The following is an 18178-nucleotide window of genomic DNA, read 5'->3' on the forward strand; positions in this document are numbered from 1 at the left end:
ACTAAAACTGTAATCTACCCCATGTTCACCCCAAAACTGAGCACTATGCAGTTCAGCCTGAAAACAGAGGTGCTTATTATCCTCCCTCGGAATTGTTAAGGTGTACATATAAAGCGCCTATCACTCTTCAGAGTCATCCAGATTCTGAACTGTGGTACTCTGGCAGTACCGTTCACTAAAAATGGGATATGGGGCTTCCCTGGTGGCGCAGTGGTTGAGAGTCCGCCTGCCGATGCAGGGGACACGGGTTCGTGCCCCGATCCCGGAAGATCCCACATGCCGCGGAGCGGCTGGGCCCGCGAGCCATGGCCGCGGGGCCTGTGTGTCCGGAGCCTGTGCTCCGCAACGGGAGAGGCCGCAGCAGTGAGAGGCCCGCGTACAGCAAAAAAAAAAAAAAATGGGATATGAAATTTTTTTTTGACTTTCACTTTGAAATAGCTGAAATAAGGTTTTATGCAGGAAAAGAAGATCTGTATCTAAAAACATTTCTTCCCTAAAATATTTTGACTTTTCAAGTCCATCAACAAGCAACAATATCCCACTCATGAGAGTAGTGCAGTCTGTCAAACACACGAAGAGGAAAAGCAGCACGGTGATGAAAGAAGGGTGGATGGTCCACTACACCAGCAAGGACACACTGGTAAGATCCACAGCAAGAAATTTTCTCTTGTCTTGCGAGCTTTAATTAGAGGAGCTGCTGATGCCCTGTCAAGACTGTGGGATGTCTGGGTTACCAGGAGCAAACCTCAGTGCAGGCAGGGCACCGGACTGGGGGAGCACGTTCACAGTCTCTGAGTGTCCCAAGTAGTTGAGCTAACAACTGAGTTAGAGAAAAGTGTAGACAGCAATCTCAGGGAAACAAACTCATTTCCCTCCATTACTTGAGATGCTTTCCAAAGAACGTGAATGTCTTGCCTGTCATTTTACAGGCTTGCTTTCAGAGCACTCCTCTGTGATTCAGGTTTTTTTTTTTTTTTTAAAGCACTGCATTTTAGGAAGAGAAGAAACAATGATAACTATTATATATTTCTTAGATCCTTAGGTGTTCACTTAAAAAACTGACCTATTCAGAAATACAGGAATCCTATATTTTATTAGATAAAAGACAACACATTTTAATTTTTTCATATAGTCTGAGTAGTTCATTACTTCTTATTTTCCTAATAGTTGATGAATGAGTTTGTGCATGTGTGTAAGAGAGAAAAAAATTTGAGTATGTTTCAGTTAAGCTAATTGACATTTAGTGCTAAGCTTCTTTCTCAGCTATTGGTAGTGTTTTCCTCATCACCCCCTAGCTATAGGATTCCTATAATTTCTTTAGATAAATGGACATCTATAACCTAATCGCTCTAGCTATAATCTCAGCCTTCTCTTCTGGAGGGAGATTTACATGACTTACTGTAGGACTCAACTGAATACTATACAGTCCTTCCTAGACATGGTAAAATATTTGAAGCACATTTAGTGTATTTGACTGGTCTAAGATAGGTTGTGGAAGAGACCAAGAATAGTATTAGAGCGTTTTGGTCTAAAAAGAAGAAACACATACACACATACAGACACACAAGGACCTGATCACCAAATCATAGAAGTTTAGATCTGCAGTGAGCTTAAGAGAGAATCGAGTTATTGATGCACTCTCCTGATGTTGTTAAGTTGATGCCATGGAGTCAACCTTGACATCCTACAGAACATCCTTTAGTTCTGCTGTAACAGTCAGAGCTCTTCCATCTCTAATGGAAGCCAGAATACCTGACTGGATCAGCATGGCATGCCTTATGTGCTAAAATAATAAGAATATATAAATATTATATCTCCTATTTAGCCTTTGTATTTTATTACAGCTACAAATCCACTTTTAGCTCTTCAAGCCATCAAATAAATTTTAAAATGGAGTTTTCTATTTACTATACATGCAGTAAGTGCCAGGCACTGCTTGGGTGCTAATACATCATCTCCTTTATTATTCATAACTCTCAGATGTAGACACAGAAACTCACCACACATTTGCTGAGTAGTCACCTTCTAGAGTCTTGAAATTGAGTGTTAGTCTTCCTAGTCCAAAGCCCATGCACTTTCCACCATCGAATCTTATGTCCCCAGTGGGAAAATGTTTTGATTTTTATCTATCTTGGATATTTTTTAAGTTTTTAAAAGATACTAAATCCAACTTCTGTTTCAGCGGAAACGGCACTATTGGAGATTGGATAGCAAATGTATTACCCTCTTTCAAAATGACACAGGAAGCAGGTACTACAAGGTAAGGGTGGCTCTTTCCTTGACTGAAGTTTCACACCCCCTCTTTCTTTCTCATGGGAATGTAGAATATCAGAAATACAAAATACATCCAACAGACATGACTCTTTTGGAGCTTGCTCCAAGGGATATTTTTTCTTCTCTGTAGTTTACACATTTGGGGGGAATCAGGTTGTGACCCCCTGTTAGTCATCTGCGAATTTCAGATATCCCTGTGGAATGCTTCTGGCCCCATGTGATGGTGGGGCAGGAGGGGGAGGGGGAGAGAAGAAGCTTAACTGACTATTTTAGCAGAGATGTGTGATTTAACTGAAAAATTCAAGGTCACAGAAGATTAGCGAAAAGTAAATTCCTAAAATCTGTTCTATCCAACTTTCTTTGTTTTGTTTTGCATCTGTAGCCTTGCAGTACATCACTGGGGGTTAAGAAACATTATATGATTTCTCCATGTATTGTCAATATTCACAAGGAACACTTTCCTCTAGAAAAAAGTTTGTCAGCTATTTTCATTCTGTCTCTCTACATGAAATAATACAGGTGTCGCATAACGTTATCACCCAGTAAAACACGGTTCCAAAAGAAATTCATACTGAAGACAGTATATACTTGCTCCTTCAAGATTAATGCAGGCTCAGGCATAGTTGGTGTCATTCTCCATGGCCCCTTTACACAGATCTAACAGAAAAAGGAGACCTCGTTAACTTTTCAATTAAAAAATTGTTTTAAAAGTTATTATTTCTTAGTCACTCTATACCTCCTGGAACACAATGTGGTGATCAATTTTTTTAGTATCTATATTCTCTTAAAAGCAACTACTTTTAGAGTCTGAGGGCGGCCGAAATGGCTGGCTTGTTTTAAGATGAGGCTTCTGCTACTTCTCCTGGTGGCGGCGTCGGTGGTGGTCCAGAGCAATGCCTTGGCCAACCTGGGCGGCATGCCTGGCAAGAGATTAAAGATTAAAGATGCCACGGGGCCGCTGCTCAAGTTCGAGATTTGTGTTTTCTGAGGTTATAGGTGGGTGTTTTAGGAGTACACGCGGGTTGTTAGCCAGCGGTACCCAGGCATCCTCATTGAAGGAGAGAATTACCTCCCTCAACCAATATATAGACACATAGCATCTTTCCTGTCGGTCTTCAAGCTAGCCTATTAATTAGGCTTAATAATTGTTGGCAAGGATCCTTTTGCTTTGTTTGGCATGCAAGCTCCTAGCATCTGGCAGTGAGGCCAAGAAAATAAGGTCTATGCATGCATGATGGTCTTCTTGAGCAACATGATTGAGAACCAGTGTATGTTAACAGGTGCATTTGAGATAACTTCGAATGATGTACCTGTGTGGTCTAAGCTGGAATCTGGTCACCTTCCATCCATGCAGCAGCTTGTTCAAATTCTTGACAATGAAATGAAGCTCAGTGTGCATATGGATTCAATCCCACACCATCGATCATAGCCCCACCTATCAGCACTGAATACTCTTCTACATTAAGGGATTTTTGCAAGAGCAGCATGACTGACATTATGAAGCCCTGTACTGAAGACAGCAAGCTGTTAGCACAGACCAGATGCTTTCTTGGCAGGCTCGTTGTACCTCTTGGAAAACCTCAATGCAAGGCAGTTTTTCAGTGCTGGCACATTTTGGAATTCTGCATATTCGTGGAGTGCAATAATACTGTATAGTTTTTTTTTTCTTCCCCAAGTCCACTCAGTTAATAGTTTTTTTAAAAAATGCAGACATAACTACTTGTACTTCTTTTTCTCTCGGTCATATTTGAAAAAGTAGAAAACTGAGTTGCAATTCGATTTTTTTTTTCAAAGATGTCTGTTAAGTCTTGTGATTTTATATTGAATTTTCCTTTTTTATAGTTTAAAATTGATCTTTTCAGGACTAGAGCTGAAGTTCCCAAGTACTTTATAAGAGTTTATCAGACATCTCTAATTTGGTCATGTCCAATTTATATAGTTTTCAAAATACTGCAGATTGTGAACAGCACATTATATAAGATTATGGGGGGAAATCCTATATCCAGAGTACTGTACAAATTTGTGTATGTGTGTGTGTGCGCGTATGGGATTACCAGAGAGCTACTAAAAGACCAACCACTTTTAAAATCCTGTTAATGTAGTTCAAGTGTCCTGCCTTCACCGTCAATTTAATGAGTTGATTAACTGGGCTTTTATACTTAACTCAATAAAAAACTAAGCAGATGTTAAGTTAAAAACAAAACAAAACAAACAAAAAGCAACTACTTTTAAAACCACTCTCTGTGGTTTTTCTCATTAAAACTATTCATGTGGCTATATTATTATATTAACATCTATCAAATCAAATTATATGATTCATTCAGTGCCTTAAAGAATAGTTGAAATTTAAAAACAGCTGCACATACCCAAATGCATTTCAAAAGGGTCGTGATTTTACCTCACCGTTATAAAAATTATCATTTACATTGTAAGTCTTAGATTTTGATGCAGGTTCAAAATTATTATTCTTATTCATACTTATTCTTACCACATGAACATAGTAAAAAAGTCACTTGAATTTTTCTGTAGAAAGGAGATGATCAATTTTCCCCTTCTAAAGGTATTTTTGTATTCTTCTTCGTAATATTCTGTGTCTTATGAAACCATTTGATGGCTGATTGTAATGCCGTTTCTCACATGTCCCTGGCATGAATTTTATTTGAAAGTTTACATAGTTTTGATAAACTGCGTTTAACACACTCTTTCTTCCACAGGAAATTCCTTTATCAGAAATTTTATCTCTGGAACAAGCAAAACCATCAGCTTTAATCCCTAGCGGGGCCAATCCTCACTGTTTTGAGATCACTACAGCAAATGTTGTGTATTATGTGGGAGAAAATGTGGTCAATCCCTCCAGCCCACCACCAAGTAGCAGTGTCCTCACCAGCGGCATTGGTGCAGACGTGGCCAGGATGTGGGAGATGGCGATCCGGCATGCCCTCATGCCCGTTATTCCCAAGGGTTCCTCCGTGGGTTCAGGAACCAATGTGCACAGTGAGTCTGCTAGTTTTCTGACTATCTTTAGAACAGGTGAAGAGAGACTCTCTGGGGATGATTTATTTTATTGGTGAACATAGGGTCTCCAAATAAAAGCTGCTGCTACACATACTAAGATATCTCATTCATTAAATGATCCTATTTTATTTTTCATTTTACATTAAAATTTTGAACAAATGCATGTCAACCCAATATATTAGGCAATAGCAGAAACCTAGAGCTGTTGGTCATAAAAGAAGAAGTAATCTAGTCAGCTTGAGCTTGACTTGGAATGCCAGTCATGCCATTTGCAAATGTGAGTTAACATGTGTCCTCAAAACCACCTAATATGCTATTCTGGGCAGGATGCTTAGTGTGCAGAGTACCTGGAAACTCTTGATCATTTTATCCCAGGAAGAAATCTCTGTTCATTGTAGAATGAGATAAATTTTACCAAAATGCAAACAGGATCAAGTATTGAGGATGAATTTGTAAAAGATATTTTAGAGGAGTATCTATTTAAAATGCAACTTAAAATCTTATAATGGCTGTTAATAATGAAGCCTATGGCAAAAAGCCCTCTGTTTTCACATCACAGTGTGTTATCTGATGATCTATCACAACTTTTCAATTGATCTCTACAACCAATGTACATATTAATAGGATATATATGCCTAGTTGGGTGCTAAGCATTTTATGTGAGGTCTCTATTTTAATGCCTAAAATAACCCCAATAGGTGGATGTTAATGATTAGCCTGTTTTACAGGTGAGGGAATCAGGCCCTAGAGACATTAAGTTGTCTCAGCATGTGCCAGAGTTACGAAATGGCACACCAGTATTTGAACCCAAGTCTTTACGACTCCTAACTCTAAACTGACAAAATATTATTTTTCAAAGCCAAGTACAGAGTCAATCTGTAACTGTAAAAGGAAAGAAACATTCTAACAGACATTTTTCTAGAAAAGTCTAATTATTGTGGTTTTAAAACAGCCCTGCAGCTTTATTAATAAGCATGTATTTACTTGTTTTGCTATTATCTCTCTTACTTATTTTGTGTATTTTTTAACATGTATTTCCAGGAGATATTTCTGTGAGTATTTCAGTATCAAATTGCCAGATTCAAGAAAATGTGGTGAGTGTGTACCTACTAATATAAAACTTGGTACTGTGATCCTTTATTTGAAAATAAGAGCATCATAAAATACATTTTTATTGATCTGAAATTTTAATTTTTTAGTGTTTTCTAGAAAAATAAAATAGGGTCCTTTTGGATGTTTTTCTTCTATAAAATTTTAGAAACATTACATTGTATCAATTCTCTTAGTGATTTTCTATCATCTGTTCTGCAGTGTGGAAAGTTAAATACCTATTTTTCATCTCAGATAAACAATTATAATGCAATGCCTGATTTTTCACATTTGCGCATCTTGGTACTGGAATTTTAAATGGTTGATACTATGTAATACCAGATAAAATGGAATAAATTATTTGTGTTGCATGAATAGCTTAAACATGTCCTTATTCTCTTTACTTGATTGCTACCCAGAAGTGCTGTCGTATGACAAGGAGCTGCATATACTCTTACAGTCACTTGTACTTAACAAGGAGACCTCAGAAAGCTGCATAAATCAGATTTTATGGATCCACATTCTAGCACCCTAGTCGGCTGTGCCACATAACTCCATCTTTTCAGCTCAGTTTTTGAAAATTATAGATCATACATATTATGAAATAATTTACACTCTGTCATATGTTTGCTTCTTTTGGTTATACTTTGTCACTGTAGCAAGCAGCCCAAAAGTAATAAGGCCTTTCCTACCTCATCCTGTGACTCGATCTTTCCCTCTATTTTGATTGCTATGCCTGTTACCAAAAGGAAAAAGTCTGTAGCCTTACACTGATATGTCTATTTTTTAAAGAATAAACTCCATGAAACTTGATTCATCACTAGCATAGCTTTGCAACCTTTGCTAAATTGGCATAAAGTAAACTGAAAACCAAACATGATTGAGAGAATTAGGGAAACTTTGTAATGAAAATTAGACATATTCTTGTTCTGTCAATCACGAGATAGATTTCTAAGACCTGAAGGTTCCTGTTGTTCTTGCTTAGCCAGAGAAGACTTTGGGAAATACTGATCTACCTATAAGCCTCTTGGGAAATTCTAGATTCCTGTGGGGTTCTTCCACCCTGTTTGGCTGAAAATTCTGGGTGGCCATGGAGCTTTCAGAGAAAGATGGAGTAGTTGTTTGGACTCAGAATACTGGAGTAGTATTAATTCATTTTCTTGTCTTCAGACAATCTTGAACTCTGAACCATGGGTACTCTGAAGGGATCACAGGATAGAGAGAACTTGTAGTTGTTTTCTGGAGGGAAGGACAAAGGGAAAGGATAGCAATGTATGGAATATGCAGAGGGTAGGATGTGATGTAAAAGGACTTTTATTTTTGTTTTTTTTTTAAATTTATTTATTTATTTATTTTTGGCTGCGTTGGGTCTTTGTTGCTGCACATGGACTTTTCTCTAGTTGTGGCGAGCAGGGGCTGCTTTTCGTTGCAGTGCACGGGCTTTTCATTGCGGTGGCTTCTCTTGTCGCAGAGCACGGGCTCTAGGTGTGCGGGCTTCAGTAGTTGTGACACACGGGCTCAGTAGTTGTGGCTCGTGGGCTCTAAAGTGCAGGCTCAGTAATTGTGGCACATGGGCTTAGTTGCTCCACGGCATGTGGGCTCTTCCCAGACCAGGGCTCGAACCCATGTCCCCTGCATTGGCAGGCGGATCCTTAACCAGTGCACCACCAGGGAAGTCCAGGACTTTTATTTTTGAAAGGACAAAGAGTACAAGGGTGGAGGATAGGCAGAAAATTCCATAGGATGTTATAGGAATACTGAAAGTGAAAAAGTATTGCATTGTGCTTTCATGAGTGTGGTCATCAAAATCACAGACTAAGCATAGTCATCTAAAACAGAATGCTTTACTTAGCAATTATTATTTCAAAGAGGAAAGAGTAGACATTTGGAGACTTGTTAACCTCCAGAAGTGGTAAAAGTAGAAGAGTTTGGTTACCTCACAGATGAGAATTTCATCGTGGATTGTCATCTTTTTGTGGTGTCTCTGGCTCACTCACAGTGATTCGACCCCCTCTTCCTTCAGTTTAAATTCATGTGGATGTGGATGATTGATAAAGAGGCAGCCACAGCATTTTAGCCATAAAGAATGAAATGGTTGGAATCAGGACTCACACAGACATATGCTTGGTGACCATGATTATTTAATGTGAGATTTCTAAATAACCATTGCAATAAGCGAATCACTTTTTGAATACTGACATTATGTATATAAATGACATATAGTTTTCAGTCTTTTTTCTCTCTAATGAAACCTATATAATTGAACATTAGAAAATTTCTGCTGCTTAAGTTTAGAATAGTTGTCCAACATTACAGTATTACATTAAATTGAAGAGTGGGTTTTTAATATTATAGTTATATTGTAGATTTCATCTAGCATTTAAATTTTAATTGTTTATGTTTAAAATCTTTATCAGTGTTAATGATATATTTAATAAAATTATGGAGTTTATTAGGACTAATCTTTTGTTCCACTTCATGTTTGTTTTTCTCTGGACTTGCACCTATAGGACATCAGCACAGTTTATCAGATTTTTCCTGATGAGGTACTAGGTTCTGGGCAGTTTGGAATTGTCTATGGAGGTAGGTTAATTCACTAAGTATTTTTATTAATTTAAAGTTTTAGCATTTTTGTTTAGAAAAGTAATATCTCCAAGAAAAATATAAAAGACTTATATGTAGATACATTTTTATGTATGTCTCTCTGTGTTTTACCTCTTTAGAAATTTCTCTTGAGGTAGTCACTAAATGGAAATTCAGTACCTTTCTGTTTTGAAAGAGAAATTTTTCTACTACTAAATATCAACAAACTTCTGCTTAAATATTGACAAACTCTATACACTATACTGGTTAAATATTGGTTTATTTAGACAAAATATTGAGAAACAAGGCAGCTGTAATCATAAAGATTCCTTTTTCCTCTTAGCATATTTGATCAGAATGCTATAGAAGTCCATTCAAAAATTCTTTAATTCTAACATCTTTAATAATATTATGTATTTTGGTAAGGTTTGCATTTTTTACATTTTTGAAGTAAAATACTGAATTTTTACCTTTTTCTTATTGTCAAGCTATTTGGTGAACTTAGTTAAAGCTTCTGCTGTTTTTGATTCTAGCCAGTTCAATGACATTTTTCAAGTCTTTAAGAAAGATTTAATATCAGTGTTTTACCTGCCCTATAAAATGACATCATAACTTCCATTTCCTTAATATAATCAGTAACAGATTATCTTTTTTTGGTGAGGTTGGGGTGCTCTGAAATAATTACAGTGTCTCACTCAATATTATTTATCATAGTATAATATTGTGCTTTTTATTTAAAAGCTAATTAAATTCTACTCTATTTTAAAAGTAATTTTGATTCTTATAAAATGCACAAATTTTTTTTTGATAGAAAATCTATCAAGTCAGCAACCATTGTGCTTTTTGTTAAGGCATAACAATATAATAGAGGAGACCAAGTACTACACAGAAAATTCTTCTGCAGTGTAATAACTGCATGCAAAAAAATAATGGTATATAAAGCATGGTAAATATACATAACTGCATATAGTGTGGAGGTGAAACAGGGATAAGAAATGAGGTTAGAGAAACCAGCAGGTGCCAGGTAATTTGTAACATCCAACAGTGAAGGAGCAGGAATAGGAAGAGGCCTCCGTAAGCTGGGACAAAGTGAGAGAGTGGCATGGACATATATACACTACCAAACGTAAAATAGATAGCTAGTGGGAAGCAGCCGCATAGCACAGGGAGATCATCAGCTTGGTGCTTTGTGACCACCTAGAGGGGTGGGATAGGGAGGGTGGGAGGGAGACGCAAGAGGGAGGAGATATGGGGATGTATGTATTTGTAAAGCTGATTCACTTTGTTATAAAGCAGAAACTAACACACCATTGTAAAGCAATTACACTCCAATAAAGATGTTAAAAAAAAATGTTACGTCTGGATACATATGGGATGAGGCAGATAAGAACAGTCACAGAAGAGAGGTCAGTTGCCATAGTGACAGAAGCATAGAGACAAAAGAAGCTGCAACCTTGAAGACAGTAGATGCAATAAAAGTCTGCATTGGAATAGAGATTGCAGCGAGTCAAAGAGTTAAGAAGTGATGTGAAGAAAGTAGAGAACATGAAAGCAAGACAATAGTTTTGTCAGTTGGGAAGGGAGGTATTCTGGAAGGAGTTGGAAGGAATAGTGAAAGTGGGATGTAGGGGAAAGGAACACTAGATTTACACCAAATGTAGAAATAATGGAATTTCAAGTTAGTTTGTATGTGACCAAAAAAATTAGTAATTAGGTTCATTTTCAAATTCAATTAGCATTCCTATATTCTATACCTTCTATAATCTAGTAGTGTAGGAGTTAAAAGCTTGAGGGTACCCTGTGATTCCCTAGAAAACTTTCTGTGAGAATTAAATGGGATGTGATGTATGTAAAGGGACTGTCAGGTGATGACAATGATGATGATGATGATAATTCATATTTTTGAGTGTGTATAGTTATCTGGGCACTCCGTGTACTGTACATATCTTATTACATCTAATTCTCACAACAACCCTACCATTGAAGATGAGGAGCTCAGAAAGCTTAAGTGATTTGCTCAAGATCATGAAGCTAATAAGGGATAGAGCCAAGACTTTTATTCTTTCCATTATAACATACATTCATTTTTTAGGACTTTAAAATTATACTTTCTTAAGGAGAGGACTTTTGCCCATGGTATGAATATTTTCTATATCAAGTAGCTCAGTATCCTGTTTCTAAAACATATATTTTACAAGAAAATATCAGGCTGTTCATACAAATAGCTTTTAATGTCCTAATTCTTTTGTGTTGTAAATTGTGGCTAATTTTATAGTGCATATTTGATGTAGAAAATGGAGCTAAGAAGTGAAATCTTTATGGATATAAGTCAGTGTTCATCAGAAATGTTATTCAGTAAAGCATTTTTATAATTCCAAAAGATTTTTATAAATTCTGGTATCCTTTAATAGAGATGACATATAATAAGATTATGCTAATATTTCTTTTTTATTTTAAAGGAAAACATCGTAAAACAGGAAGAGATGTAGCTATTAAGATCATTGACAAGTTAAGATTTCCAACAAAACAAGAAAGCCAACTTCGTAATGAGGTTGCAATTCTTCAGGTACTTTTTTGTTTTTTATGTAGGGGCTATAAAATGTCCCCTCAACTTCTGCAAAACGAAGAAAAGTTATCCAAATATCTGTGGCATAGATATTTAGGAACATTTTTAAATAACTGAAAAGGCAGATCAAGCATCAAACTGTAGCCTATGTAGTATCTTTCCTGAGTCTAGGCAGCGTTTTTTTTTTTTTCATGTACTTAATTCTAGGTTTTAATGTATTCTTAATTCTCATTAAATGGGTAATGTTTCAGCATTTGCTCATAGTGGGCACGCTGAGACCATTTTGTTTTACATTATCAATGACCTTGCCTTCATAAACATTCCTCCTTTACGCTGTGATAATTATATGAATTGAGTACGTAGCTGTCAGCATATCAGGTAAAAGAGTAATATATGTCCGAGAATCAGATGATCTTGATCTTATTAATGTCCTCTTTGTGTCTCACTGTAAGCCTTTTATTTAATATTGAGACTGTTCCTTAACTCTTCTCATTTTTAAAGCCAGTCCCTTTTTAAAGCTAGAATTTGTTAATAAAAGGTATTATGTGATATATATAATTTCTGTAATGATTAAAACTTTTTCTGCAGATCAAAAGGAAATGGAGCAGTTGTTTGCTAAATGTGGTCAACGTAGCTATCTAGTCTAGACAATTTAGACCATTGAAAGTGCTCATTTTTATATAACTTCCATAATTCTCTCCTTGTCATGCAAGCTGATCATAATTTCTAATTTATAGTTTTATTGAATAATTTTCATTTGAACATTGCTAGCAAAGCAAAACAGATTACATTTCTTCATTTATTGTTTCATGTAACTGCCATTTATTGAGTTTATACAATAAAATGTTGAAAAAGATATGATTTCTGCCCTAAAGGAGCTCATGTGTACAGACAACTGAAAATAATTGCTGCTGTACATAAAAAATGACATAAACTTTTCTGGGACTCATATTTTCTAAAGATGATGTTCTTGTGCTTTTGGACAACTAATGTAACACAGAGAACTACCACAGTGTTCTCTGCTTTCTTGGAAGAAGATAACTACAGGTCTTAAGCTGACAATTCATAGATTCATAGCTTAGTGCTTGCTAATCAGATTCTTTTTTTTTATTATTCTTAATTTGGCAACATTGAGCTGCAAATGACATCTTTCCACACTTGGACCCTGCTGTCCTGGTCTCCACCCTCACATAGTGTCCTGAAGGCAGACTCCTTTGCAGCTTGCCACAGTTGGCATAAGGATAAACATTTATCCTTCCTTTCAGGACATAAGAGGAGTTTCGCAGTTAACATGGATGGTTATATCTTTCTACATTTTATTGCAGCTGCAGAGGAAGGTCTAATTTTCTGTGTATAGCCCTTTAATTGGCTTTCCTGAGCCTGTCAACACTTTATCAGCTGCTGACTCTGTAGTAAGGTAGAAAAATAAAATACACCATAAACCGACTCCATCTCCTTTGCAAAAGAGTAGCTGCAATCAACAACTCAGATGCAGTAAACATACATTTGGCAAAAATTTCATTATAATGTGAAAAAGGAGTTTGCTTAGGTTGAAAGTCAAATTCTGCCCCTTGAGCATATGAAGAGTTTGAGCAGCTCTTATATTATGGCCTGAAATCTCAAGAATCCTCATCACTTATCACTCATCCCCATTGTCCCCAACCATATTTCACTTCCTTCATCAAACTCGTATTTATTGAGTACATATCATGAGCTAAGCACTGTTCTAGGCTCAGTGGATACAGTGGGGACAAAAACACACAAGTCCTTCCTGTCACGAGTCTTTAAGTTGTATTACTCAGGCTTACTTATAGTCTGATGTTTGCAACATACTTACGTGTAGAATTTTTAATTACAAAACCTGTATAAGGAGTCTTATTAAGGCTTGGCATAAATATATGAGGTTCAGGAGTTCATACTTTATCAAAAGTTGACATTTGTTTCAAACTTGTTCCTCAGAAATTACTCTGACCTATGTTCTCTTTTTCCCATGACACTTATCATCTTCTAGCCTATTACAGAATTTCATTTATTATATTTGCTGTAGGTTTCTTTCCCTATCCCCTACCCCAGCCCCTCCACTGGAATATATACATTTCAGGAGGGTGGATATTGTTGTTTTGTTTACTGCTGTATCCCAAACACCAGAGATTGTTCCTGACAAACATTAGGTATTTAGCAAATATTTGTTGAATGAATGTGGGTTGAATTAAACTTGTACAGAGACATCATCCTGTCACATAAGAAGACATATTGATACATAGTATCCAACCAGGTAGCAAAAGTCCAGACTCTATTTTCTATTAGTGGTTAATTGGTTAGTTAAGAAGGATTGTGTGTGTTTCGTTCTTTGAAATCCCTCATTCCCCTGCTTTATATTTCTTATCAAAAGAAAGAACTCATTTTTTGATCCTGAAAAGACAAAATGGTAATGAGGCAAGAGATAAGGGAAGGGTTCTGACTCACTAAGTGATATGTTCAGGAAAAGTACCATGATTGAAATCAGCTGAATGGTGGGGAAGGTTTTCTTTTACTAATCTTGAGGAACAGAATTCTGTCCCTCTGGATATAAAAGTGATACCCAGAAGCATTTGGTACTCTCTGCCCTGTGGTCTGTAGCTTATGAAAGCTGTTTTCCTGGCTTATGGTTATACCTGGAGTCTGATAAGTTCTGCTCCATCCCATTCCTCTTTCTGATTCTCCAGAGGGGATCAAGCGGGCCGAAATGGCTGATGGGAGAAAATTCCCCTCATGCAGTTCCGTTAGTCCTCTGATCGAATTTTGATTTGTTTCTGTTTTTGTAAAAAAAAAAAAAGCACCTTAGCTTATAGAAAACTTCAAAGTTGTATAAATGCAGAATGTGTAAAAAAGTAGACTTCTTTCTTTTTCTATTTCATCTTCTTTACATAACCTATATGAAGGCTTTCCAAGGTCTGATTCAGTCATTGGAAAACCAAGCTCTTTAGATATTTTTGAGTAGTTGGAAAATTAAGGCAAGTGTGAATCTTTTGGCATAGTTATCCTTTATATCTTTTCGAGTAGCTATTTTCATTATCTCTAAATGCTTCATTATTATTATTATTATTATGTTTCAGAAGAATGTTAGTTAATGTAGATGTTAAACTTGGTTCAAAAATTCCTAGAAGATCCTATTTATATTGTTATTTTAAAAGTTGTGTCTTGATTTTTTAAAAGGTAAATTTGAAATTACTGTTTTTTCTATTCATGTCAACAAAATAAGAATAAAAAGATAGTTTACGATTATTAAGGGTATCACAGAAAACTGACTTTTACGAGGAGACGCAATTACATCTTAGAAGGCTTAGAAACTTAAAATCTAAAGTAAGTGATATGGGCGTGATATATTTAATATAATTTATCAAAACAGGCTTGTTTGGTCTAAATTAATTTTTATTTTCTAACATAGTATCACAATGCATAAAAAGCTTTAGGATAATACTTAATTGATTTACTATCATTTTAATTGATTTACTATTATTGAATATAATATATGAATATTATATTCTATTTGATTTGAATATAATTCTATATATTCAATTGATTTACTATTATGAATTTAATTCTAATTGATTTACTATTATTTTTCCTCTTTATCTTAAATATCAACTTATTTATCTAAGGAACAATACTAGAGCTTCTGTTTATGATACAGTATATTAAAGCATTTTGGAATTGTAAAGATGCTGAATGCAAAATGTAGGAAAAAAATATGTAAGAATTTTACAGGCCATCAATTAAGTGTATCCCCTTGCACTTATCTCCTAAAATTCTCCCATCATTCTTATTTCTCTGTTGTGAGGCAGTCCTCTTCCCATTTTAACTTTAAAACAAAATAACAGCAATAACAAACTGTGAGCTCGATATGTCTGCCACCTCTCATAAGTGCAGCACGTTTTATATTGCCACACTTCAGATTTCTGCTCTATGCTACTTTCCATTCTTATTCATAAATTCCTTTCCTTGATTTCCACACCTTTCTTAAAATACAAGGCCCTTTGGTCTTCTACCTCTGCTCAACTATCACCCTTTGGCTATTTTTTAGTCTTTACCCTACTTGACTAGTCTCAGTCCTTCAACAGCGTTGATCATTTGCTCCTTTTTAAATCTCACTCCTCTCTTCATCCCTGCACTTATCAGGACCCGTTTCACCTTCCCTGCTAGCTCCATCCTTCTTCTTGAACTTCTTCTGTTCATCTAAATGATTTATGCTAATCTGGAACTCATTCCCAGAGTGAGCTCATCCACTTTAAGAGAGTTGTCTGTCATCTCTTCACAGGTCATTCCTTAATTTATCTCTTGAGCTCCGTTCTTTCACAGACACTTCAGTCTCCTGTTTCTGACCTTAGGACATCTCCACTTTGCTGTGCCAGTCTTACCCAAACCAACCAGCCGAAAACCAAACGATTATTCCTAATGTCTTTCCCTGCAAGTTATTCTCTCCCTAATTTTGTCTATTTTGCCATCATTCTTCCAGTTTCTAAGCCTAGTATCCTTTACCTTCAATTAATAAAAATATTATGTCATTCAGCAGTACCCTGAAGCACTTCCTTCCTTGATACAAAGCGATTTACTGGGCCTCTGGGTCATATAACAATGAATGAAATATTTTAGGATGTTTATCATCTATTTGAGCAGATAGATACAAGTAGCTACAAGTCAGGATAGGTGTGGAAATATCGTATACATATAGCTGATTCACTTTGTTATACAGCAGCAACTAACACAAAAATGTATAGCAATTATGCTCCAATAAAGATGTTAAAAAGAAAAGAAGTCATGGATTATGACAGAGGTCAGGGCATTGGAATGAAGGATTACTTCAAAGAGAAATACAGCATTGGTGAAATCTTGAAAGATTCGCAGACTTTTGGTAACCAAAGAAATGTTGGAAAGGGTTATTAGGCTGAGGGGCCACCTTAATAAAATAAATATACTATGAAATGTAAGTAGAAAACTAGATCATTTTAAAAGAGTGTCTTTAAACCATTTCATGTGTCCTCAGAAAGAATTCTAGAAACCTTTATTTCTGCTTGTGTATTTTTAAGTTGACAGATAGAACTATTTTGTCAGAAGTTTAAAGAATTTTAATTTTGTACTGTACTAAAAATATTGATATTTGAAAATGAGCTGCTATATAACTTATTTAAATATACTCATTAGAATCTAAATATCAGAAACATTTGATATTTTTTAACAATCATTTTAAAAATACATGCATAGGCTTTTTAAGCAATAGTTTATTTTATAGCATTCCTTGTTTTCTTTGACTACGTTACACTTTTCCCACAGAACTGTATTCCAATGTCATGTATTTTTATACTTAAAAGTCTTTTACTGGTCCCCCTTTCATACTTATTTGCAGTAAACATAAGTATATATTTTTAAATTTCTTGATTACAACACTAAATGTTTAAAGCATTCTCCTGGATGAATTTATCATTACAGTTATTATTAGTAAACCCTTTATCCAGCAAGATAAATATTCTAAAAAATTTGATCTATGTTTGTTAAACATAAAAAAATGAAATGTTGCTGAAAATACATTATTTAATGACATTTAAAAAATTTAGTTCATAAATTGGTGGGTGATTATTACTTATTGTTTGAATTAAACAGAGTTCAGCAACGACTTTATTTGTTTTTCTAAATTGTAGGAGCCCAGCTGTAAGCCCTCCCAAAACAAGACAAAACTATCCCAGTGATTTATCTTCAAAATTCATCCTCTCTCTTTTAATTCTCTCTGTTAATAAATCTATTAAATGCTTCTCTAATTTTGGTGAAAGCATGAATTAGAAACTAAGTTGCAAAAGAACTGATTTCCAAGTTATTAGAGTCATTCACTTCATATCAACACAATGTTTCAAATTTTCCTTTTATTTTTCTCCCAAGTTTCTTCCCCATGGCAAGGTACCCTAGTAATATTTGGAATGTGTGAGAAGCATGCCTTCCTTTTGGAAAGTGGAAGAAAAAGTATTCTGAAAGGCACCTTGGGGATGGAGAATTTGAAGACTGTAGGGATTTTCTCAAATAGATCTGTATTAGAAGAATATTTATAGACTGTTAAGATTCATTCATTCATTCAAAGTATAGTTATTGAGTACTCACCATGTTCCAAGCAGTAGAGACACAAATGTAAACAAAGCACACTGTCTTAAAACTATCCGTCTGCTCACATATCTTTAACATCTTCTGGTTCCCCAAGAGTATGCCTACCATAGTTTAGAGACTGCTGTGAAAGGACAGGGTACGCTTAGGTAAGACTGGGAAATGGCTTTCATGTGAGTTCATGGAGACCCTTAGATATTGTGCCAAGTCAACTGGATTTTATTATGCTTTGGTGATTGTGAATTATTGAAATATCTTGAAAAAGAATTGTTATGATCAGATCAGTATTTGAGGATGACATATTATAGAGGAGAAAGTTTAAAGGCAAGAAAACTTTGTTAGAAGCTATTTTCAGCTAGTTGTGACAGTCAAAATGCCCCCGTTCTTGTATAAATAAATAATTCCATTTTAGGCTCTAATTAGAAAACTATGATGTTTTATGAGGAGGAAGAGTTTGTAGATTGGCTGCTCATTGTTCCAGATGTTACAGCTGTCTCAGAAACTTAGACCTGGGGGGAAAAATTG

The 18178-nt window shown here is 35.6% G+C and overlaps 1 protein-coding gene and 1 pseudogene across 2 annotated transcripts in view; both read left to right on the top strand.

Moving 5' to 3' along the window:
* PRKD1 (protein kinase D1) overlaps positions 1-18178 on the top strand; it is a 347287-nt gene that overhangs the window by 296378 nt on the left and 32731 nt on the right. For both annotated transcript variants that reach the window (XM_060096361.1, XM_060096362.1), the window contains exons 8-13: positions 517-640; positions 2183-2260; positions 4989-5268; positions 6331-6383; positions 8889-8961; positions 11421-11527. In XM_060096361.1, coding sequence (XP_059952344.1) covers positions 517-640; positions 2183-2260; positions 4989-5268; positions 6331-6383; positions 8889-8961; positions 11421-11527 — 715 coding nt within the window. The remainder of the gene's footprint in view (positions 1-516; positions 641-2182; positions 2261-4988; positions 5269-6330; positions 6384-8888; positions 8962-11420; positions 11528-18178) is intronic.
* Positions 3116-3954, top strand: LOC132489281 (thioredoxin reductase-like selenoprotein T; annotated as a pseudogene).

Source organism: Mesoplodon densirostris, chromosome 4 (assembly GCF_025265405.1).
Source record: "Mesoplodon densirostris isolate mMesDen1 chromosome 4, mMesDen1 primary haplotype, whole genome shotgun sequence".
NCBI lineage: Eukaryota > Metazoa > Chordata > Mammalia > Artiodactyla > Ziphiidae > Mesoplodon > Mesoplodon densirostris.